Source organism: Balaenoptera musculus, chromosome 7 (assembly GCF_009873245.2).
Source record: "Balaenoptera musculus isolate JJ_BM4_2016_0621 chromosome 7, mBalMus1.pri.v3, whole genome shotgun sequence".
NCBI classification, from domain to species: domain Eukaryota; kingdom Metazoa; phylum Chordata; class Mammalia; order Artiodactyla; family Balaenopteridae; genus Balaenoptera; species Balaenoptera musculus.
The window spans coordinates 65872564-65898833 of NC_045791.1; the positions used below are offsets into that span (position 1 = coordinate 65872564).

The following is a 26270-nucleotide window of genomic DNA, read 5'->3' on the forward strand; positions in this document are numbered from 1 at the left end:
TTTTTTTTTTTCTCTGTACTTTCAGAGCCTGGCAAGTGGCAGGAAGGCATTGTCAACCCTGGGCTTGTGTTAGGTTCACAGTAATAGCTTCCTGAATGGTTGGATCAGTGGATAAATGTATGCTTCTTGATGGGTTAGGTGGAATTGATTGACTGGTGTGGCAAAGGCTAATAAGGCAGCTGTGTCTAAATTGATGGCTGGCTAAATATAAGATTTGATCTCTACTGCTCAGTTCTTAACCTAAAGCAGCTTATGCTGTCTTCTCAGGCATTGTCGTAAGAGAAAGAATTAGAAGCACTTAGTTTAGAAGTGGTAGTTTCTTAATCTATTAAGTCCAACAGTTAAAAATTAAATATGATATACTGAAATTCTAAGATGGAAAATTATTCCAACAGTCAAATAGAGAGATGGGCATATAGTATAACAAAGTCAATATAGCAACTGCAGGTGAACGTTTACTATGCAAAGTCTCTTTGACTTTTTGAAGGAACTTTGAAAAGTAAGGTTTTTGCTCTCAAGAAACTTAACATTTAATCGATGGAGAGGGCATAAACATATGTAAATATAATTTAACGTAAGATGCCATAATATGCCCCATTAAGAGTTTCAAAGTGCTGTGGGAACCTAAGGGAAGGAGAGACAAACTTTCAATCATTAAGGGACTGATTTCCCAACTGCTTATGGCTTAATTACCTGCTTTTTCGTCACCACAGTTTTAGAGCCTACATTACAGGGGGTGGCTGGAAAGGAATAAGGAGAATGTTTTTTGTGCTGATTGTCTCTCAGTAGAAGGCCAGCTGGTAGAAGGAGGAAATAGAAACTAAGATTTTGGTTTGTGTTTTTATATTTACTCACCTGTTCACTGTAGGAATACATTTTCCCACTTCTATTCTGTTTTTATTTTTTAAAATTTCATCTTAATTATGAAAGATTTCAAACATATAGAAATATAGTCTATATAGTTTCATCACTGAAATTAATCAAATATTAGCTTTTTGCTCTATTTGTTTCAGATTTCTCTCTCCGTCTTTTTTTAGGAAATAAAAATTAAAGATCAAATCAAGCCTCACTTTCATCCCCTTTCCCTCATTATCCAGAATTCATCACTCTCCTGAAACTGGTGTTAATCTTTGTTTCAAAAACTGTAACCGATGTGCATACTTATTATACATATCCTTTAGCAGTTTGATTTTTTTTACTCAGTATCATGTTCATTGTTGATACATTAACATCTTGTTAATTCAGCTTAATTGCTACATAATATTCCATTGTATAAAAAAGCCACACTGATGGGCAGTTAGATTTTATCTAGTGTTTTTTCAGTTTTCAATAAGCTTCACGAAATATGAGAAAATTTAAAAAGCACCTATACTTTTTATTCAACATGTACAGTTATTTGTATTTGGTGCATAATAATTATTTACATATGTATTCTGTTCTATTTATGAAGTAATACTGCTTTCAAAGCATTCAAAATGAAAGCAATTCATAAGGAAAACGATTCATGTCATACCTAGTATTGGTGTGAAGGATGCGGTGCTAGGCTTGGAAGGGCGTTAGCAAAATTATTTTTTAATGTGGTAAATATTGCTTTCGATGTTTGCTTAGGCCTGATACAGCATGCTTTGTGTCGAAGGATGAGACCCCCATTCGATATCTGAGACCAAAGCAAAATGCTGAATTTGTTGCATGCTTGGTAGGGAGAGCTATGTTGGTCGGGCACAGTTTTTCTCAGTAGAGCGGGAAACTGACCTGACATGGAGGTTTTTGAGGAAGTGTTGAGTTCTGGGATTGGCGGACTTTCAGAGGTGTTGTGGGATGACACTGACGGTGGAATCTGGCTTCTCCGGTGAGGCTTTTGCTGTTTGGGTGGCAGGGCAGAGGCACAGTCGGTGGAGTGAGTCTGCTCCCGATTGGCTGGTGCTCAGGAGTGTTGGTCGCTGAGTGGTTGCCTTACAGAGGCGCGTTCACTGAGGCAACTTGTCAATGTTTGATTGGTTAAAGGAGTTTCAAACCAATTCTGTGAAACTGAAGGCCCCTAACTTTGGTGCCCTTTCTCATGCTAGTCCGTCCTGATGTGTCCTTGTGTCAAGTCTGTATTTTAAAATTTAGCTACTCTTTCGACTTTAGCCTCAGTTAATTCCTCCTTGAAAATACCTCACATTCTCTCACTTAGAATTCATATTTCCCTTTTCTGCATACCTATAATACTTTGTTCATATCATTTTTGTATGCCTTTCCTGCTAGATTTTGAACTGTTTCAGACCTGAAACTAGGTACTATTAAATAGAATAACATAAAAATTTAGCAGAGCATAGTTTCTGATACAAAGATGGTGTTGAATAAATAAAGGTTATGATATGTGCTTCACTGGATCTGGCATTTAACCTGATGCCTGGTCAATATTCAGTAACTGTTTACTCAAGTGAATTTCATCTGGATTTTTGAAAATATTGTGATGCTACCTATAGACCTTTCTTTCATACAAAATGCATACTGCTTTATCTTTTAAGATCTTTTGATTTCATGTTATTTTTTTTCACTGAAAAAAGAAATTAATGAATGATTTGTTTAGCTTGAAATTTCCAGACCAATATATTGCCTCTCTGCTAATACTGTAAACTGCATCCCATTCAGGCTGTAGTAGTCATGCTATGGTCATGCTTTAGGCACTCGTTCTTCAAACACCTGAATTTCTGTTTACTGGTCAGTATTCCTTTCAGATGTCTAATTAAAGGGAAATTACTACATTTTACTAAGTTGTCAGAGGAGCACTGGAGAAAATTCTGGTACTCATTCTGTTTAAATCTAACCACTCTCCCCACAGGGTGCGTCTCATCTGCTTAAACGAAATGCTGACAGTAAGTTTAAGACCCTTTTAAAAAAGCCGTGCTGAAGCATGTATCTGGCAGGTTCTAAATAAGTTCCATTTTCTCTGTACTGATTTAGACATATTTTGCATGTAGAAAGAACAAGGAGAGAACAAGGAGAATGTCTTCTGAAAAAGGGAAAATGGATGTTTTATTAAGTCCTTTCCACTTAATTTTCCCGTGAATAAAGTCTATGAATTCACCAATGCCATCCCAAAACAACAAAATAGGTAGTATATGTTGGGCTCTTTGTCAGGCTATTGTTTGTCTATTTAGTTCTGTTCATAAGAAAGCTCTCTCAACCTATCAAGAAGGTGTGAAGAAAAAAAACAACAACTAACAATGATAGGAATGAAATTTAAAGTAAAAGGAAAATAGAATAAATGATTTCAAAACTTTACTGAATATTTTTCATGGTAACTCCCTGGGGAGACAGGAGCAGTCATATTGATATATCGACTACAGCAAAATAAAATATGAATACTCTTCTGTTTACACTATAAATTGGTATCATATTCTGGAAAGCAGTTTAATAATACATATCAAGAAGCTTTAAACAGTTTATACATTTTGGCCTATTATTTTTCCTCCCAAGGAGATAATTGAAAATTCAGATGGAGATAACATGTACATGGATTTTAATTAAAGCATTGTTTGCAAATGTGAAAAATTAGAAATGACTAAACATACACTAATGGGAGAATAGGTAAATGAATAACAACCCATAGAATGTTCTTCACTAATGAATATGGTAATTTTGAAAAATATTTAATAGCATGGATACATGTTCACAACACAATCTTAACTGAAAAACACAGCATATAACATTCTTTATCTATTTTCTTTTTTCTTCCTACTATAATGCATGCTCACTGTAGTAAGTCACATCGCATGTTGTAGTAAGTCAGGTAGTATCACCCCATGACCCAATTAATATAGTCAGTGTTAACAATTTGGTCAGTTTCCTTCACACCTTACTTCATGCTTATATAAACATATACACAATTATATACATATATACAATATGTTTTTAATTTTATAAATCTATTTATAGATTTTAAAAGTATCGGGTGGAATCCAGTACTGTATGGAATCCAGTACTTTTAAAATCTATAAGTAACTTGGATGGAATCCAAGTTATTTCTGAGAAATTGGATTAGGAAATATTTTTTTATTTTTCTGTATTTTCCAAATTATCCATATAGAACATTAAAAAAACACTGAGTGAAGCCATACCTGAGTTAACCAGGTATTTTGAATGTGAGAAGGACACAGAGATAAATGATTAAAAAATAACAGATATCAGTGATTAAAAAATACCCAAAACAACCAACAATAACTATTAGTAGACATAGCCACCATGGTCAGCTTTCTTTCATGTCAGTATCCCACGTCTCTGATTCTCTCGGGTGCTCGTGCAAGCCATGGAATAAATGTGCATGCCCGTTTCAAAGATAAGAAGTTTAAATTCTTTTATAGTAAAAGAAACAGAATACTTGAAGAGGATGGCTTTAGGTCATGACCCTATCCCCTTGGGATATACTTATTTTTTAGGTCAGTGGTTCTCAACCTTGGCTGTACATTAGAACCATCTGGGACCTTATGAAAATTTGATTCCCTGGACTGCATCTGCAATGATTCTGACTTAATTGGACTGGGGTGGGGCTTGGGAATATACTAAAGGTTCCCCGGGTAATTTTGATGTCTACACAGGGTTGAGAACCACTGTCCCAGGCCAAGAGAGTTGCACATGGGAAAAGGTAACAATAGTAACACATCATGCAAATTGATAATTTTGAGGTTTTGTTAGATTTTCATTTAATATTTCATGTATTTGTTTATTCAAGCAATCAGTCACACATTCAGAAAATAATTGAGTAGACACATGCGTGTTTACAATTCTAAACGTGTTTTTTTCCAAAGAACAATTGTTTTCTGGAATGTTCTTACTAAGACAAAGTGAACAGGCACTTTTAGAAAGATGGATGCTAAGAGTTCACATGTGACTCATTTCTTGCCTAACATTGTTAACCAGAATAATTTAATCATACAATTCTCTTAACTCAAACATCTTATGTGCACTTTTTTTGGTACTATCACTCTTTTCATTTGATTCTCTCAGGTACATATTGAAGGCAACTAATTTCTTTGTATCTCTCACAGTGACTAGTACAGATCATGCATATTGTAGGTGCATGTGTAGCATAAAATGACTGCTTAAAACCAGACTCTGGAACTTTCTTGGTTCACAGTCCTTTTAGTGCCTCAGTAATTTTTTTTTTTTGTGGCTGGACAGCAACTTCTAACAACTTAGTAGTCATTTGAAAAAAATAATACATATTTGCTAATTACTTAATGGGATGTACTTGTCTGTTACACACTGCACAACTTCTCTGACCCTGGAGTGAGACGGAACACTGCCATCCTCATTTCCTGTTCAACATTGGTTTTCATGCAGTGTTTACTTTTTAGCAGAACAATCACTGAGCACTCAACTTCACAAAGATCTCATGTCATTGATTTGAGTGTAGAATGTTGAATTATGGACTCCCAAATTAGTTTGCTTTCATGAAAATTTAAAGTATCTTCTGACACCTCTGAGTTTGTTGTGTCACCTTTGGTGGCTTCGAGCATAGTTTAGGTTATTGTGGCCCCAAATCTGGGGCTTTTGATGTTTTTCTGTTATAGGCACGACAGAGGATTTGTCTACTAAGTTTTTGTTGATTATGTTTGCTTTAGAAATCCAATTGCTAAGCCTATGCATACATTCTAACAGAAGACTAATCATAGTCTTTCTTTATAGCCTTAAGATGTGGAACCACTAAAAATAGACACTTGAAAAAAGCACTTGGATTCAAGGCACTGCACTAATAAGTACTTTATAGTACCATATTCTTTGATTCTATCATGTTTTTGAAATTTGAACGATCTCACAAACAATGGTAAAGAAAACTTCCCTGCTGCAGGACAGAGAGGAATAGGCTGTCTGTCCCGTTGCGTCGGGCTTAGAGATGGTGGGCTTTGGGCAGTGCTTGACTGTTCTCTTGGCAGGAGGTGGAGGATGCTGGCCATTCCAGTTGGCATGGACCCTGACCCTACCGTAAAGCCCATGCTGGAGAAACGTGCTAACGTGGGCTCCAGGAATGAGTTCTCTCTTACGCCAGGTCCCCTGGCTTGGAGTTGTGCAGCTCAAAATCATAATCACACTTTACAATTATTTGCTCTTTGGAGTATTACGTCCTTTCTGGCAACTTGGTGGGGAATATTTTGGGGGGATAATTTGAGGGAGACATTTTTAGTTTGGTAAGCTAAATCTTTTTCAGGATATTAATTATATAAATAGCAATAGCTTGATCCTCCTTTTGGCCTGGATGACATAGTCCTTTCCAGACTTCATCCATCAATTTTACTAAATTAGGGATACTTAAGGAAATTGACTCATTAAGTTGCAAAGGAGGCTAGAGTACTCTGTGTTCAGTTCAAAGAGTTCATACTTAATTCATCCCCAAGTGGGTATTGTACCCCAGCTAACACATCTAACCCGATTTCCGTTGTTACATTCACGAGAGGGAACATTCATTGATTGTTGGTTCTCTAAAGGTCTCCTCTCCTATATACTATCATTAATATATTTGAAATACCTAAGGGAAAAATATTTACCACTCACAGATTCCTAATGGACTGCTCCTTTTAAATAGCATTTTATTAAGAAACCTAAGTCTGAGTGAAATAGATTTTGTAACAACTTTATATTTTTTTTTTTTTTTTTTTAAGAAATTCACGTTTATTTATTTATTTATTTATTTATGACTGTGTTGAGTCTTCGTTTCTGTGCGAGGGCTTTCTCTAGTTGCGGCAAGTGGGGACCACTCTTCATTGCGGTGCGCGGGCCTCTCACCATCGCGGCCTCTCTTGTTGCGGAGCACAGGCTCCAGACGCGCAGGCTCAGTAATTGTGGCTCACGGGCCCAGTTGCTCCGTGGCATGTGGGATCTTCCCAGACCAAGGCTCGAACCCGTGTCCCCTGCATTGGCAGGCAGATTCTCAACCACTGCGCCACCAGGGAAGCCCCAACTTTATATTTTTAAATTCTTTAATTATTTTCCCAAATGGTTTTTTTTTCCCTTATAGCAGTCTCTTGTTTTCACCCATATTACTTGTTTCCATTTTTATTGTCAACTTCAATTTTGGCTCCTTGATGACCTGCTACAGAGATTTTTCCAATTAATTATTTAGAATTGGGTAATAATTGGTAGAACTTAATCTTCATTTAATTGCTTTTCTAAGGAAACAATGGTTGCCCTAATCTTGTTTTTTAAAGTTCTTTCTCAACATCACAAGAGTGAACATATCTGTTGAAGAAGTTATTGAAGGAAGAACTGGTAAAGAATCAAAGAATCTGTACTTTGCTTAAAGTACATAACTTACGAATGTTCTCTGCACAGAAATGGTTGCTTACACATTATCTCCTTGCCCCTCCCTCCACTGCAAGGCTTATCTACCTCATATCACACATTTGCATCCTCCCTTGCAGTTATTAAGTGGTCCTGAGCTAGTAGTCTCACGTCATGATTTCAGAGTAAGGAATTCATTCATTAATTCAATCATCCATTCAAAAATAAGGATTGATATTTGAGGATACAGCAATAAAGAAAATGAAAAATCTCAGTACCTCACAGAGCTAACATTCTAGTAGGGGAAACAGAAAATGGACATAATGAGTAAATTAAACAGTATGTAAAGATGATAGTATGGAAAAGATAGTTTAGGGTGTAAGGAAAGTGATAACACAGCAGGTTTGGTTGCTCAATCCTTGCATGTCTCCAGGGGAGCCTGGAACCATGATTGTTCCTTGGCCAGCTCCTGAGACAAGGCCCTTGGAATGTTCTTTATGTTACTAATGAATGATGATGTTTTATATGCCCAGAGCAAAGGGGCGTACTCTTCCATCTTGTCAAGGCTTCTCAGGATTATTTAGCGAGTTTATGATACACACCTGGTATCTATGCTGGGGTCCTGTGTTTCAGCTACCATGGCTGGTTACGTAACAGGAACGTGTCTATGTGACCAGCACCCCCAAGGCAGGCTTGGACCCTAAGATTCTGTGCAGGGAAAGCCAATCCAGACACTTCGCATGTGTCCCTGTAGCTCACAGTTAGAGAAGAATTGTGTCTTGTGTAAATTGAGCAGGAGAAGGACTTGGAAGCCCATGCCTGACCTCTCTGGGCTTGGCTGATGCGTTTATTTATTTTTTTTTACTTTTAATTTTTTTTAATTAATTAATTAATTAATTTATTTTTGGCTGTGTTGGGTCTTCGTTTCTGTGCGAGGGCTTTCTCTAGTTGCCGCGAGCGGGGGCCACTCTTCATCGCGGTGCGCGGGCCTCTCACTATCGTGGCCTCTCTTGTTGCGGAGCAGAGGCTCCAGACGCGCAGGCTCAGTAGTTGTGGCTCACGGGCCTAGTTGCTCCGTGGCATGTGGGATCTTCCCAGACCAGGGCTCGCACCCGTGTCCCCTACATTAGCAGGCAGATTCTCAACCACTGTGCCACCAGGGAAGCCCCAATGCGTTTATTTTTCACGTTGTTTTTTACTCTTTATCCTTTTGCTGTTACAAATCTTAGTTGTGAGTATGACCTGCCAGTAAGTGGTACCTTTTGCCTTCTGCCGAATCACTGAACGTGAAAGTGGTCTTGGGACCCCCGAGACATAGAGCAAGAAGGACTGGGAAGGTAGGACTCATGAGAATTAAATTCACTAAATTCCCATCTTTCCTCTAAAGAGGAATATCTGCTTCTCACGTTTTCTTAGCTCAATCATTTCTGTTTTTGGTGGAGACTTCACATATTCTGTTTAACCTCATTGTTCTTTCCTCAGTCTTTAAATTTTTTTTGCTGATTTGTCTTAGGAAAAGAAATCTCACTTTTTTTCTCTCAGTCTTTTCATCTGTGATGCCACTGGGCTGTCAGTTCTTCTGTCACTCCATACTTAGCGCCTTCGTATATAGTGTACGTAATTAATGCATGCTGGGTGAAATTTGTGAGTGAATGAATAATTGTGATTCTGAGGCAGGATGAAAAATTGAGAAGACAAGATAAAAGTTAGGATGAGAAATGCCTGTGGAGTGAGCTTGGACAATATGTTTTAGGATTTTGATTTGTTTATTTATCAGACTGATTTATTTCTACGGAGGGAAGGGGCCCTTCGGGTAGGCAAGAAGGAACTGAGTCCAAGTACTAATGGTTCACTTTCTCATTTGTTCCCTATTCAGTCAACTGCAATGTGCTTGTTCTTAAGTTACAAGGACTCTTTTTTATGTCATTCATTTCATTAGTTTTGGTGAATCACACTCATTTAAGATTCTGGTCCTAATGGAGAAAATGTGCATTTTACTTGGTCTATAACATTTTTCACCTTTGGCGATCATGTCCTTATTCTGTCTCTGTAATTTCTTCTTAGATTTGACATTTTCCCTGTAATGAATATTAGTGCAATAAATTTGTTTTTCCTTCAAACAGGCACAGATTTTTTTTTCTCTTTAACTCCACAGCCAGTAAGAATTTTGGATCCAATCTGATGCTTAAGCAATGAAAAGGAGGCTTTTCTAATTTATTGAACTTTTTCTTTAATTCAGCTCCCTTTTGTTCCTTTAAAAGAAGGAGGCTGTGTGTCCATATTTGAAATGCTGTAGAGATTAAACTGTTGAAGCCATTTCCACCCTGCTTTACAGAATGTGGAATAATATGTTCCTTTCTTTCACAAGCCCCTTTGTTGTCCTCACTCTTTCCTAAACTTTCGGCCCTCCTTCCAATTAAATAGGGAAATTGTGCTGGTACCCGGGAGAAAGAATTTTAAAACTACTTTGTTCGTATTGTTTTGTAATAGTGAAAGTAAGGTTAATCTTTGATGTAATACAATTGCATTATATTTATTTAGCAAGTTTTGCTACTTATGTGTTCTCTAGTCAAAATTTCCAAGTTAAATTTTCTTAGAAGGAAGGAAAAGTCGTATTAATTTCCAAAAGGAAAAGGAATCTTAATATTTGTTTTTGTGATTATTGTAATAATGTAAAATATTTCTCATTGGCAACTGTGGGATTAAGCTCAAAATTTCACCAAATACTGGGTGGGGCTGGAAAGCTGGCTGTAATTTCAAGTGGCTTCTGTAGAAATCCTACAATTATCATTCTTTCCCTGGTTCGTGGTCACTTCTGATCACCTCTTCCTCTCTTCCTTCATTTCTTCTCTTTTTCCTGCTCTTCTCATCTTCCCTCCCTTCCTCCCCACCCCTGTTGCATTCATCTAGAATCTACATGCTAAACTCTGGCAAAACACAAGGCTGAGTTTGAAACAGTATTGGCTGTCAAGGAGATTGTTCTCACAGAAAAGACAAATGCACAGAAAGTAAAACATACACCATAATATACTATGTGCTATCAGACAAGTCAGTACAGAAGAAAAGAGCCCATCTAACTGGGATAAGGCCACATTTATTTGAAGAGGGTCGTTTGACCTAAACTTTGAAGGATAGATTAGGAGTTTTGATGGGTAGAGATTAAAATTAAGATTTTTTTCAGATAGAAGAAAGGAATGATGTAGCAGGAGAGTGGGTTGGTCTTGGTTAGTGAGTAGTGACCCATTCATGTGATGATGTAGAGCAGGGTTCTGCAAACTTTTTCTGTAAAGTGCCAGAGAGCAAATAATTTCTTCGTAGACCATATGGCCTGTGATGTTGAAGCAAAAGCAGCCATAGGTAATCCATAAATGAGTATATTGGCAGCGTTCCAATAAAACTTTATTTACAAAAACAGGCTGCAGGTCAGAGTTAGCCTGCAGGCTGTAGTTTGCTAATCCCCATAAAAGAGTGGTTAGTGGGAAATAAGGCTGGAATGGAAGGTGGTGGGCCAGATGTCAGCTTTTGAATGCTAGGCTAAAGACTTGGGAATTAATTGAAACTCTCTTTAGTGAAACCATGATGATGTCTCTACTAAAGGCTTTAAATACCTTGACATTTAAATGTGGAACCAGATGTTTTCTATTTACATCCTAAGATATCTGTATAGCTAGCTCTATACCAAGATTTCTCTGACTGAATATTTTGTATGAAAATGGTGGGTGGAGAACAAACTCTAGGCCTCTGAATGCCCCCAGTAAAGTTTGATTTGAGTCATAACATCTTTTGGGTTCTCACCATAAAGTCTCCACTGGAATGGATCAAAGAGTCAGATCATGGAAAACAGGAGAGAATGAATGGGCAGGCCCTTTAGAGATCTGAGCTCAAAATGTCAACAGTTTCCCTGTTCAAAAAATGATAATGTGAACTGATTCCAAAATAGATATGAGATCCACATTTTTTAAAAACCATTTATTGAGGCATGATTGACATGTAAAGGCTGCAGATATTTAATGTATGTAACTTAATGAGTTTGGGGATAACTATACACCTGTGAAAACATCACTACCATCAAAACCACAGACATATCCATCACCTCCCAAAGTTTCTTCCCGCTCCTATTATTATTATTATTTTGTGGTAAGAACACTTAAAGTAAGATCAATCCTCTTAGAAAATGTTAAATATATAGTACAGTATTGTTAGCAATAGGCACTGTGCTGTATACTAAATCTCTAGTATTATTTATCTTGCATAACTGAAACTTCACACCCTTTGACTATCACCTCCCCATTTCCCCCTCCTCTCAGCCCCTGGCAGTTACCATTCTAATCTCTGCTTCTATGAGTTTGACTATTTAGTTTCCACATATAAGTGAGATCATACATTATCTTCTTCCTGTGTCTGGCTTATTCCACTTAGCATAATGTCCTCCAGCTCCATCCATGTTGTTGCAAGTGGCAGGATTTCCTTTTTTTTAAAAGGCTGAATAATATCTCATTGCATGTATATACCAGTTTTCTTTATCCATTCATCTGCTGATGGACGTTTAGGTTGTTTCCGTATCTTGGCTATTGGGAATAATGCTGCAGTGAACATGGGAATGCAGGCATCTCTCTTTGAGACTGATACTTATAGGAATAGTTACACATGTTGATTCTGAATTTCTACATAATTTCATAGAAGATTGTATTAGGTACTATAGAAAGTTGTTGTTTGTTTCAATATTGCCTTTTTAAAACTTCCTCTATAGTAATATCAGATAATTCTGCAGTACTGTTTTTTCACGTTTCCTTAGAATCTTCCTCAAGGTAAGAATGTATCCTATTAATGTTTGCAGCCCCATTACCTAGCTAGTGCAGATCTGGCCAAAGTCAGGCAGTCAATAAATATTTGTTGAATGAATCAATGTAGGTAAACATTTCTAATTGTTCCCAACCAATTATTTAATTTCACTATATTTTTGTGTTCTTTATTTTTTTATAGCTCTCATTTAGAATGCATAAACCTCAAAGTTTGAAAATTTTCATTGTTAAAATATTTTATTAAATTTTATCTGTGATCTGTTTATAAAAACGTTATCTACCTAGTATATTTTTAGCACTATATTCCTAGAGAGGAAAAAAGTTGTATATTAAATTATTGTAGATGCTTGAAACATAATTGAAAAGAAGTAGGCTAGTTTTTGTACTGGAGAAATCTGAGAAAGTTTCTCCATGGGTATAGTTGTAACCTACATAATAGTAACAACATAATAAGATGATGTCAGATTGTCTTGAAAAGAAGTGGAGTTGTAATTTCTCAGCCCACCCCACTCCAGATGTCGTCAAATAAATAGCTATTCTGGACTTTGATTTACCTATCTATATCCTGTAGCAAAACCATAATACAGTGTTGATTCTAATATGCTTTTTCAAGAACATTTCTTTATACCTATTTAGTAGTCTTTTGAATTTTAGTGATTCTCATTGCTTAATGCTTCTAATCATGTGCTAAATAGTTAAATCTTTGCCAGCAACCTCAGACCTTGCTCATGGGTGTATATTTTATTTTTCCTTGTTTCTCTCAACATTTAGATTATATGTTTTCTTAGGGTGCAGTTGAAATCATTTGATATTGAACCATTTTTAAACCAATGGTGACATACTGAAAAGAAAATTATGTGGGCAAGACATAATGATTATAATTACATGACAGAGAAAATAATATGGACATGGAAAGCTGAAAAAATACAATGGAGAAGAGTAGGTAGATTATGGAGACAAAAGCACCTCTGGTTGAAAACCATATATTTAATCACACAATCTGCCCAGTCTAAATGCCAGAGTATTTTTGTTGGAGAAGAGAGCTAGTGAGGGGGATTATTATGGATATATATTACTTCTGGCTGCCAGTGCTGTTTGCCTGGTCAAACTTGACATCACAGAAGTCAGAGGCATCCTGTTTAAGTCAATGGCAGGTAATTCTTTATAACTTTTTATTTGAAGGAAAAAGAGTTGTTTGTGCCTCTTTAATTGCTGTAACCAGGCTTTCAGCCAAGGTTTTGTTTTTTTGGGTTTTGTTTTTTTTAATGCTATTTTTGCTGCTGCTTATGTCGGGGCCAGAAAAACCAGGCTGAGAGAGGGGAGGAGCAGCTCAGAGAATCAGCAAATGAGCCCTTCTTTCTCTGCATTGGCTGGGAGGAAATAAGTGAGCTAGTGAATATGATGGAAACCAAATTCCTAAGGCTTTTCAATGAGAAAGAATGTGGAGTAAAACACATGGAACTTGGAGTAAAATGAACCTGTTAATCCTGCCTGTAATTTATTAGCTGCTCAACTTTAGCCTCGATTTCCTTGCCTTAAAAGGAGGAAGTCTTGCAGATTTGTATTAGGATGAAATTGGACAACATGTGTAAAGTTTCTGGCACTGGGCCTGAGGGAGCAGCGTGTGTGTGCATGTGTGTGTATTATACAAATAACTAGTTTTTCCCATTTTCCCATTTGAGCTAGAGAGGACAGTGCTGGTCAGGCCTACAGTATGTCTTAAGTCTGTCAGGCAATCTAAGGTACAGATATAGGGGATCTCCACAGACAGAGAGGCTGTGAGTTTGATAGCCAAGATTTGACCTTTGCAAATTGTTTTTTCTGAATTTGATACTCATTTTCTCATCAAATTTATTACATTAACATTATTAGCACATGTGGAAAAAAATCATCCATTCTGGATTAGAAAACATTTTATGAATCAAACCCAGCTTCAGAATGCCAGGAGGTTTTAGGGTGTCTTATTTTGGCAACTGTACTTTTACAAAGATGAAACATATGGAATATGCAGAGTTTTTTTTTTTTTTAATGAGTTTAGCTTAAGATCTTACTACACATTGGACTTTGTCTATAAATCCAAAGGCTCTGAGAATTTCTGAAATCTTTGGAGCAAACAAATTAATAAAAATTCCTTGTTGGGTCCCATTCCTGAAAATGCTGTTGAAGGAACCATTGTAGGTACATTTGATTTGAATAAGACCCATTACCAAATTTTAATAGGGAATGTTAATTCTCTTATCTTCTAGTTATGTGCAGTCTCCCTCTTACGTGGTTTCTCATATTTTTGGTACATTAGCCTTCCCTCCTTTGCCTTCTCTTATAAAAGATAGGGTAGCCTATTAAATAAAATATCATATATTTACAGTTGCATCCCATGTCATTTAAGGTACTTGCTTTGGAAGCAAGCAACAGAACCTGACTCTGGCTACAAGATTCGGGGGAGGGATTTTGATATAGCTCACAGATCAGCAGGAGGGACAGTACAACCCAGCTTCTGGAAGGAGAGGGACATGAAAACACTGGAAATCACAGAGGGTAGGAGTTCATAGAATCTCTCAGATGATTCAGCTCCAGCAACTGTTAGCCTCTGTGTATCTTTATTCACATTTTGAGGGCCTGACAGACGGTCTGGCCTGCATTAGTTAGATGCTTTATGCCAGTGGCTCAACAAATTTTGTCTAGGGGATTAGGGGCAGGTGACTGGGGGAATTATTTTGAATTGAGCAGCAGCTACTTGTCCTCTACACATAACTAGTTTTTTGTACTAGGTGGATCTGTTCAAGGACATTGGTTTAGAAGCCCATCATGCCCTATTTACATATGGCAACCTTTTACTTTTTTGCCTAAGAGTTGTATTTCCCATTTGAATTTGAAGCCATGGTTTGGTATCAGCATGTATGTATGATTACTTTTTTTCTTTTTAGTTGATGTTGTATAAGAATTTAAGTTCTCAGTGATGATTGCAATCATACATTCCTTGAATTAACTTGAGTAATGTGACCCCAAGACTCACTATAACATGATGTAAAGATGGCTTTGGAGTCATTCATGGGTGGGGACACTTGAAGGCTGACACAGCTTCTTTTTATTTTTTTCTTTTAACATCTTTATTGGAGTATAATTGCTTTACAATATTGTGTTAGTTTCTGCTGTATGGACACAGCTTCTTAATGACTGTGAGATTTGAGGCAGTTTGCATTGCTGCCTGAATGTCTGAAATCTCACTTCTTCATCAGTAAAATGGACTTGATATTACATATTTTACAAAGGTATATTGAGATTTTTGTGATAATATACACACAAGACTTGGCAACAGGAACATGTATGTATTCCTAGCCCTTTTTCATATTTTGATTTTAAATTGTTAGCAACTTGATTTATTTTAGTGTGAAAACATAGTAGTGGGATGAATTTAAGATATGATGGGGAGGGCTTCCCTGGTGGCGCAGTGGTTGAGAATCTGCCTGCCAACGCAGGGAACACGGGTTCGAGCCCTGGTCTGGGAAGATCCCACATGCCGTGGAGCAACTAGGCCCGTGAGCCACAATTACTGAGCCTGCGCATCTGGAGCCTGTGCTCGGCAACAAGAGAGGCCACGATAGTGAGAGGTCTGCACACTGCGATGAAGAGTGGCCCCCACTTGCTGCAACTGGAGAAAGCCCTTGCACAGAAACAAAGACCCAACACAGCCATAAATAAATAAATAAAATTATTTAAAAAAAAAAAAAAAAAAAAAAAAGATATGATGGGGAGGTAGTTAAATAACTTGAGGAAAGCTTGGAGTTACGGCCCAAGGCTTAGTTGACCTTTTAGTACCAGATGCTCCTGAATTTTTCTATTAAAAGTAATGATAGTAATGACTGCTCACAAATAATTTAACCTCCCACAAAGGCTTTTTATTATTAAAAATGCCGAGAAAGTAGAGGTGTGGATGAACATCAGTTATCTATATTTTGCCTTGTAATCTATTCTCCATATTTACATTTGAATATATACAAAGTTGTTTTGGAAATTAACCATTTTTCAGATATACTAATGGAACCTCATTTTAAGGTGTGACTCTACAGGAGTCATTGTTTCCCCCAGTTCTTCCCATTTCCATGCTCTAAAGTGGGACTAGAGTAGCTTTTAAGGGTATAATCAGGCAATTGTAGTGCAACAAGAGCACAAGCTTTGAGGAGAGACTGTGGCAAGTTTGTCTGGTTTCCTCCATGGCCGACTTACAAACCTTGCTAACCTGCAGTTACCAATATATGAAATGAAGACAATCGTATCTATCTAATGGGGGTGTTTTGAAGAGAAAATGGAATGATGCACTTAAAAATTAACACAATGCCTGGTTCATTAACCGCCAACACATTTTAGTTCTTATTAGAGTTAATTATTACCATGTATGAGGAAATTTACGAAAAATATGTTTGTGTCTGAATATATAAAGAATTGTGTTTGGATAACATTTAACCTCATTTTTAGATTCTTAAATGGATCAGGACTATTTTATAACTTGCTGAATGGTACCTTTCCTAGGACTGGGCAGTTACAGTGGTTCTATTTGTATTTAAAATGTCTTTGTACGGTCAAAAGCAATTTAAAGTCTAGCTTATCTTAACAAAAAATAGATAAGGTGTGACAACAGTTTTGTAGCAATATTGCAACTCAGTCATTGTTGACTAGGATTTTTTACCTGACGTGATGTTCTTGCTAAAAATTCTTTTAAAAAAATGGGTTTGTTTACACAAATGCATAACAGCATAATTAATCCTTATGAGATGTTTCTTACTGATGTACTCATGTTCATGAAGTGGTCTCCAATTGTGAAGTAATAATTTTTGTTATAAATAACGATACTAACATTAGATTTGACAACCAAACACTGTACTGAGCACATTATTTGCCCTATTTTACTTTATTAGCTCAAAATAGTTGCTATCTCCTGATTTTACAGATGAGCAAATGGACCGAGAGGTGAGTAACTCACCCAGAGTCACATGTCTAGGGAATAGCAGAGATGGACCTTGACTGGCTGCAGAGCCCATTTATGGTAGAAGATAAGGCATCTTAGGAAAGGTGTTATGATACAGGCTTTGCAAAGGCATTTCCATGATGGTGAAAGTTCTTCTGTAGCCAGACATTATCATTGGTAAATGCATGAACACATTGTCAAGATCTATAAGGCTGGAGGTTTAAGTAGAAAAAGCTTTAATTCTTATTTTCTTGACTTTATTATTTTCACATGTTGTGTCTATATATTTAATGGATAATGTTTTTTTATATTTTAGAAAAAGGTTTTTTTTTTTTTTTTTTAACTTAAGTATAGTTGATCTACAATATTAGTTTCAGGTATACAGTGTAGTGATTCAGTATTTTTGCAGATTATGTTCCATTATAGGTTATTACAAAGTAACGGCTATAATTCCTTATGCTATACAATACCTTCTTGTTGCTTATCTATTTTATAGATAGTAGTTTGTATCTGTTAATCCTATACCCCTAATTTGTCCCTCCCCCTTCCCTCTCCCTTTTGGTTACCTTAAGTTTATTTTCTATGTCTGTGAATGTGTTTGTTTTGCATATACATTCGTGTTATTTTTTAGATTCCACATATAAGTGACATCATAGTATTTATCTTTCTGACTTATTTCACTAAGCATAATATTCTCTAGGTCCATCTGAGATTTTGTTTTGATATTTTGTAATTTGGAACTAAAACACATCCCCTGCTTTCCAGACAACAGAACAAAATAAAGGCGCTAGCCATGCACTAATGGGTTTGGTGAGATGGCATTTTATTCTAAGACCTTTGACTGTATTTTAAATTAGTATTAAATCTATATAACTTGATAATATTAGAAAATAGTAACATAAAGTAAAAATTATTTTCCTAAAGCCAGAAACTCTTTCCATTATTCACTGTTCTCCCTTCTTCTCCTTCTAATTGGCAGAGAAAATGGAGTGATAATACTGTGCCGTATTAATAATAAATTCAAATTTATTCAGTTTTAGGAAGAATAATGAATTTGTTGGAATGTTTAACACCTCTTTCTATCCATCCATGTGTATGTATTTCCTAAATTTTTCAACAGTTTTGTACTGTTGGTTCAGGTGTCTTAAATGACATCTTAAAGTATAGTGACATATGCGTTCTAGGATATAACGTGCTGCGATTTTCTTTTTCTCTTCCAGTGTCTGTATTTATGCTGAAAGTCCAGGTGAATGACATCATCAGTCGTCAGTACCTGAGTCAAGCAGTTGTAGAAGTGTTTGTAAACTACACGAAGACAAATTCCACAGTAACTAGAAACAATGGAGCAGTGTTGATAAGAGTACCCTACAAGTTAGGACTCAGCCTAACCATTATTGCTTACAAAGATGGCTATGTGTTGACACCTCTGCCTTGGAAGACTGGAAGAATGCCAAGTAAGCAGTTAAACAATGTTTTGCCTTCACTAAATGTAAATGATTTTTTCTCTTGTTCTGATAAACCGAAAATTAGACTATGTGAAGCCAATATAAGGAGGTTAGAAAGGCGTGCCAGTTTGAAGAAAACATGAAGGTCTTTTTCCTTCTACAGAAGCTTGAAGGAATCCCGAGCAACAGCTCTGCTCTGGTACAAAGCTTGTCTGCAGGTGGGGGAGAGGGGTGTGGCATGCCCAAGGAAGTAGTCAGAAGCAGGATGGGCCAAAGTAAAGTAAAGGGCCAGATAATTAAAGGACATTCTCAAAAGATAAGATGAACAGTTTAGATTTACGTGATGAATAATAAAGCAGTTCTCGTAGATCCTTGAGCACATGAAAGTAAGTTGTTTAGAAACTGAATTTACAGTGTATAAAGAACAGGGCAACAGCAGGGCTAAAATGGATTCAGGGAGCCTGGCTATGAAGCTGTGGTTGTGCTGGTGGACAGTAGCCTGATGTAAGAAAGGAAATGGAAAGGAGAGGTGAGAGTACAAGAGGCATACTGGAGAAAGAATTATTAATTATTGTGGCATTCATTTCACAATATAAACATATATCAAATCATCACATTGTACACCTTAAACTTACATGATGTTAGATGTCAATTATATCTCAATAAAGCTGGAAAAAAATTGGTAGGAGTTATTATAACTAATTGAATACTGGGAAAATTGGCCATACAAGGTACCAGAATACAAGTCTGATTGACTGGAAGGATGATACATTAGGTAATCAATCTTTCTAAAAATTTTATTTTTTATTGTGGTGGTTCTTGTTGTTAGGTTTTAGATATTTTATTTAGTTTCATATTGGAAACATTTGAATTCTTGAACTATTTAAATTTAGAATGAGAAAGAAAATGAAAAATGAATTAGATAATTTAATAAGACTCATGTGAATAAAATTGTAATAAAATGACTGGAAAATCCAGATAGGGATGTATTTGAGGTGAATTCATGGTCTCAAATGCTTTAATTTTTTTTAAAGACAGAAATGAAGTACAACTATTCATTCAACAAAAGTGAGAAAAATAATGAAAGAAGAAACCAACTAAAATGGGAAAAAGGAAATAAAAAGATTGAAGTAGATTGGCATATATTAGAAAAATATAAAGAAATAATTGACAAAATGTCAGTTCTTTGAAGTAAATTATACACACATCTAGCTAATTTAAACAAAAATGAGGGAAATAAAAGATAAAAATACATAAAAGCTTTAAAAATCATAAAAATTATCAAAAAATTTGGCAATAATCTTAAAAATCCAATAAAACAAACAATTTTGTGATAATATAAATGGTATATTGATTTTAGATGAGGTAGATTAATAACCATGGGTAAAATGTTCTGGGTAAAAATAACTTCAAAGGCTATAAGGAAAAGTGCCCCAGATCATTTTACCAAATCAGTACAGCCTTGATTCTGAGACCTAACAAAGGTAATACAAAATTAAATGCCCTCATGTGTGCATACTCTCTCTCATATACACACACCTCTCTATTGACCAGTCATACTTATAACTCTAAATGCAAAATTCCTAAACAATACAGAAAAGAATTTCACCATTATTTAAATATAGCATACTGTCAAGACCAAGTAGGATTTTTCTTCTTTGCAGGACTATGAGGATGTCAAACTTCATTAATTTTATGTATCATATTAGTAGAACAAATTAGAACTAATATGTGATAATATCAGCAATTGCCTGAAATGTTGCCTGAAATGTATGTATCATATTAGTAGAACAATCATATGTATGTATCATATTAGTAGAACAAATTAGAACTAATATGTGATAATATCAGCAATTGCCTGAAATGTTGCCTGAAATGCATTTTATAAGTTCACCATTCATGCCTAACCGAGAACACACTCTTTAAAAACTAGGACCACAAAGGTATCCTTAGGTATCTCAAAATCATACTTAACTGTAAAATATTAGAGGTGATCCTACTAAAATAACAAACTAAACACAGATGTCTATATTATTTTACATTGTAGTAGAAGTTATTATCAGAGCAAAAAGATATTAACAGATAAAAAAAGGGGATAGCTATTAGGAAGGAAGAATCAAAACCATTTTTTCTAGTTATGATCATATCCCTGGAAAACTACAAATTAGTATCGCTACAAATCAATACATGTTTTTATATACCAGAAGTAATAACCAATTAGGAAAAATAATGAAAAGAAATCCCTCTCAGAACAACAAGAACAAACAAAATATGCAGGGAAACCTACAGAAAAACCCTGAAGTAACTGTGGGGAGGGAAAATAAAACTACCAAATGTTACTGATAGACCTAAAAAAAAAAAAAAAAAAATCAACTAAAACACCAGATAACTGGAAAAATATTTTTTCTTAGCTTGAATATTGTAAAGATTTGAATTCTTCCCAGATTAATTTATAGATTTAATGCATTAACAAAACACTTGGCAAAATAACCCTTAAAGAACACATTGTCAAAATACCTGAAATCTTGTTTTAAAAGACGATTTACTAGAGGCAATTTGCCATTCCAGATAACTAAAATATATAGCTACAGAATTAAGTGATATTTTACTATGATTTGTAATGTGGTACAAATCAGATACTAGTAGGCATAAAAAATATAATCTATGATAGGAATCATAAATCATTGAGGAAAAAGCTGAATATTCAATAAGTAATATTGGGATACTTTGGTTAACTATTTGGAGTAAATTAATTTGAATCCATATTCCAAAATATATTGCTCAAAAAGTTAAAATATGGAAAATTAAATTACATTAAATTTAATAAACTATCTTATTTTTTTAGGATGGTCTTTTTAAACTGAAAAGCAATGAAAGATGTCATAAAAGGTAGATTTCCCCATAATTTTAAAAAGTAGTAAAAAATATATGAAATAATGAGGAATGATATCCTTAATGTGTTAAGAATTCATACACATCAGTAAAAAAACCAAGGCCCTGCCTAAATAAGGTAAATGGATAAAATCATGACTTAGTTTTCAAAACAGGAAATACAAATGATTAGTAAATATGATAAAATATTTTACCTTCTTAATAATCTAAGTATGCCCCCCAAATACACATTTCTTAGATTTTTTCACTTTAGAAACATTTTTAAAAAGTGAACATACTCAATATTGACAAGCTGGGCGAGATGGCCATCCTCAAACACTGCTGGTGGGAGAAGTCGGCAGTGTTATCTGGATAACAACTTTGAAATGTGTGTGTCAGTGTCTTCGAAATCTTCATCATCATTGACTGCTGGGAATCTGTCCTAAAAACAAACATATAAATAAAGTGGACAGATATCTGTGCACAAGGATGTTGAGTCAAATATTATTTTGTAATAGTGGAAATGGAAACAATCTAAATATACAATATTGTACAATGTAGTGGTTAAGTGAATCTTGATACTTTAAGAAATATGTGACCTTGAAAATGTTATGAAAGTTTCTATTGAGGGACAGAAATGCTTACAATATTATTTTAAGTGAAAAAGCAGGGTGAAAATATTCTGTATACAATATCATACTCCCTCTTTTTAAAGAAAAATCACAGGAAAAATCCAGGAAGAGCTATACTGAAATACTAATAGTGGTTGTCTCTGTGGTGGTATTGTGATGACCATCATTTTCTTCTTTCCTTTTCTGTATTTCTCAACTTTTCCAGAGTGGATATATATATCCCGTTTATAATCAGAAACATTTTTTAAAGTCAGAGGAAATCTGAATCCAAGTTTAAGTGACTTTCTGAAAGATTCTCCTCAGGTTTAATAGAAAAAGCTATCAGGGTAGCCCTTTTTAACCTACCTGGGACTAAGAAAGTATCCAAATATGGGATACAGTCGTCTCGGGGTCCAAGCTACTACCCCAACCACCTTCTCTCCAATCTAATAAGTCTAACAATCCATCTAAATGTTAGTGTATTCTGAATTAAAATTACTTTCATTTGGTAGTCCTCTATTCCTACTTAAGAAAAAAGTATATTATTTTACATCCACCCATACATCATTGTATACTTTTAATATTTTATCCTGTCTTTTCTGTATTTCCTTTACAGCTCTTTGAAATATCTCCAGATTTTAAAAGTATTCTCATGCAAGTGTGTTTAATCCTTTCTTAAGTGATTTAGGGATATTGTATCATTTCTGTTGATATTTACTTGCATTGCATGGAGGAGAGAGATCAGTGAGAACTTGTACTTTAGGTGATGCCTCAGAACTTATTTTTCTTTTGCAGGATTGGTCAGGTTGTTTGATTTGGTCTTGCTTATAAAACGATGGTCTTTTGTCCCTGCCTCTTGTTCCTGATCTTGAAAGAATTTAGTTATCTTTCAGGGGATCTGCACTTACTCATCGCACCAGGCATTTCAGGTGCCTACTCTTGTAGGCGGGTCCAGCTTCATCCTCCCTACTACTAAATGTTGCCTCTGGATCATTTTACGTGTTAAACTGTTTCTTCCTTTGGCAAAGCACAGTCTGTTTGGCGAACCACACTGTGAAGAAGAGCACTGCACCTTTGTATGGGAAGTTAAAAAAGAAGAGTGGATGTACTCCCCATCTGAGAGAACCTTGAATCATGGGGCCAGGAAAAAACGGTTTAAAAATTATTCAATATAAGAAGGAAATAAGTAATGATTATATAGAGAAAATAGCAGGGGGTTGTTTAAGCATTTAACTTGACCAAATATATCTGGGGTTAGTTAGAGAACATCATTAGTCACCTTGGTACAAACTACTGTATAAAATTTTTAAAAATTAGTAAAATAATGATGCTGAATGGTCTCACTTTACCATGTTCCTTTTTTTCCTCCATCATATTTTATATGCATTCTTCCTTTGTTTTGAATTGCTTTTCCCATCACAGAATTTCTTTTTCCCCACATTTTTAGGACCTGCTGGAGCAGAACTATATTTGTCCCGGTTTTCCCCCCATGTCTAATAAAATATCCTAATTATGCTATATTTCACAGTATATTCATCAGTTACACTTTCACTGTTCCCGCAAAGCCAAGCAAATATATGGCTATTTGAAGACACTGTTTTAATTACTGGAAAATTAGCTGGTAAGTACACCACTTCTTACTTAGCTAGTAAGTAAAGAGACTATATTGTGACTATATTGTATAACTGTGCTTCTTCACCAGTGGATCAGTGTTGATTATAAGGTGGGAAAAATCTAAATTGATCAGGGATGATTAGTACTGACTATAAGTTGATCTGAACTGATTCTTATTTCACTACCAAACTATAGCATTTTTTTGTGTGTGTGTAGTGGGAATCATTCTCTCTTTTACCATTTTAGCCACCCCCAGTAGAACATCTGACTTGCAGAAATACTGGAAAGAGTCCCTGAACTGCTTTCCAAATCACATCTCTCACTGGGCTTTAGTGGTTGGTGAAATTGGGAAAAGGACTCAGACCTTTGGGGCTTTCTAGTTTGCAGGTCACCTTCATTCCTGCCTCTGACATTAATCTTGCTGCCTGTGTGGGAAGGGTCTGAGGCTGGGGAGTTAACTATCTGCTTGGCAGACATGATTTGCCCCACTCACATATCCCAAGGGCAAGAATACAGGAAGCGTGATTTGGGGTCTGATTCAAGCTGTGTCCTCCAGCTCTGCTTTACCAACCACGAAGATGATAGTTTTATCCTTACCTCACCTCCTCACCCCCTTAACTAGTCCCAGCATTTTGTGACTCTTACTGCATATTATGTAAAACCTCTATAAGTGACAATAATTGGCTTTTTTGTTTCTTTTGGGAAATTAATGTTGAGAACTAAAGCATAATAAGAATGACTGGTAAAGGCAGAAAACCTCAAAGTCCAATACAAGAGTCAAGGTAAAAAGAACTGTTTTTGAAGTTCTCTTCATCTTCAGAAGCTATCTTATTTAGTCCTAATGTATTAAAAAAAAGAAAGCCTAACACTATCATTTGGAAAAAATTAACTAGGGCTTGATTAATCTTAGAGTAATTTACTGAGCAAGGCAGTAGAATCTCTTACTCTTGCACTGAGTTTGCCGGTGCATGGCAGGATGGGTGGATGTAGCTCTGCGTATGAAGGGTGGAAAGTAAATAGAAACTACATGTTTGCAGAGAGAGGCCACATTTTATGCTGCTGGGGCCTTAGTGAAATCAGGTTCTCCACAGTCCTGCTTCATTTGTTTGCTCTGGTTTTCTCTTGACACATCCTACTCCTTACTGGATTCTTCAAATTCCATTACAAATTGTAATTTCTGCTGGGTTGTATGAAAAGGATCGGCGTGAGCATATTCATGTACCACTCCTTTGCCACTGTACCAAGCAGTGGTGAGCTCTCGTCTGTCTGGGTGGCACTGCCCATGCCACGTGCCCATCTCTGTGAGAACACTGTGAGCCCTCTGGAATTCCTTTTACTGCCTCATTTCCCTAAGAGTTGACCTATTGGTGAGGCCAACCGAGAAAGGATGGATGTTTCTGATGATGTTAAATCTTTCCTTAGAAAGTACACATCCTCACTTCTTAACTTCCAAAAAACGTTTATATTTTTCCTTCTAAGATTTTATCAGGAAGTTGTTCATTTTGTATAGTGAAAAATGTGTTAGGCCTGTGTGTAAATATATTTGTAGTAAAAGGAGCAGGAAAAATTGGAAACCAGGAATGTGTAAAACCTTAGAGAAGTTCAGTTAGACATTTTCTTTAGTGTACATGTTTTCAGTTGTAAAGAAGTTTGGATTTTCATCATAATTAAGCCACACATTTTAAAAGAGTAAGTAAGTTGTAGATAGTACCTGTAAGGGATCAAAAGGTATTACATTGTACCCTCAAAGCAATTTAACAAGGATAATATAGATGTGTTGTTTTTCTTTATATCCCTTAACTGTTTATTTTCCAGGTACCATTTTTCTAGCTTCATACATAAATGATAAATAAAACAATGTAAGATAATTCTCAGTCAGTGTATAGTTTATTTTTTATTGTCATGTAACTCTTTAAAAACAGATACTTTTTTCATCCTAAGAATTTAACTGATTGTTTCTGATAATTTTTAGTTTTAATGATATGAGTTGACCCTTGAATTGTTAAAGATCTGCTGATTACAGAAAAAAATCAATATTGTCCCTGGGTTCTCCATAAATTAGAGGATAGTCAATTCAAAGTTATTTACATGAGATAATATTTATAAATTGAATGTCTGGCATTTGAAAAACTTCTAATGCATGTTTAATTGCCTGATGCAGAAACCTACCCACTTAAGTATATGGTTTATCATCAAAGATACTTTCTGTTGCAAATTGCTGAAAACCCAACCCAAAACTAGCTTAAGCCCAAAGGAAGCACTTATTTATTGCTCAAATGATTGATAAGTGTAGGAATGGGACCAACTTTAGACATGGCTTGATCAGGGCTTCAGTTGAAATAATTGAGAACTAGTTTTACTCTTTCCATTTCTCAACTCTCCAGTCCTTAAATATTGTCTCATTTTCAAACAAGCTTTCATTTTTGGTCACAAGATGGCTTTTGCAACTCCCAGACATATATCTGCTCACATAAAATCTAGTGGGGAATAGCAGGTCTTTTCCCCTAGAAGTCCAAGCAAAACTCACATTGCATCTTATTAACTGTGGTTGTCACAAGTCCTATAGTTCAGCAAATCATTGTGGCCAACAGGATAATGAGATGCTTTTGATTGGTTTCAGCCCATTCTGGCATGCACCATTACCTCTACTCTTGTTACAGAAATGAAACCCCAAGTGAACCACATGGGTCAATGTGTGGTT

The 26270-nt window shown here is 35.7% G+C and overlaps 1 protein-coding gene across 1 annotated transcript in view; it reads left to right on the plus strand.

Annotated features, from left to right (window-relative positions):
- The window catches only part of FAM171B (family with sequence similarity 171 member B), a 66786-nt gene that overhangs the window by 17788 nt on the left and 22728 nt on the right, over positions 1-26270 (plus strand). The window contains exons 2-3 of the mRNA XM_036857329.1: positions 18249-18482; positions 23484-23576. Of these exons, the coding sequence (XP_036713224.1) occupies positions 18249-18482; positions 23484-23576 (327 nt within the window). The remainder of the gene's footprint in view (positions 1-18248; positions 18483-23483; positions 23577-26270) is intronic.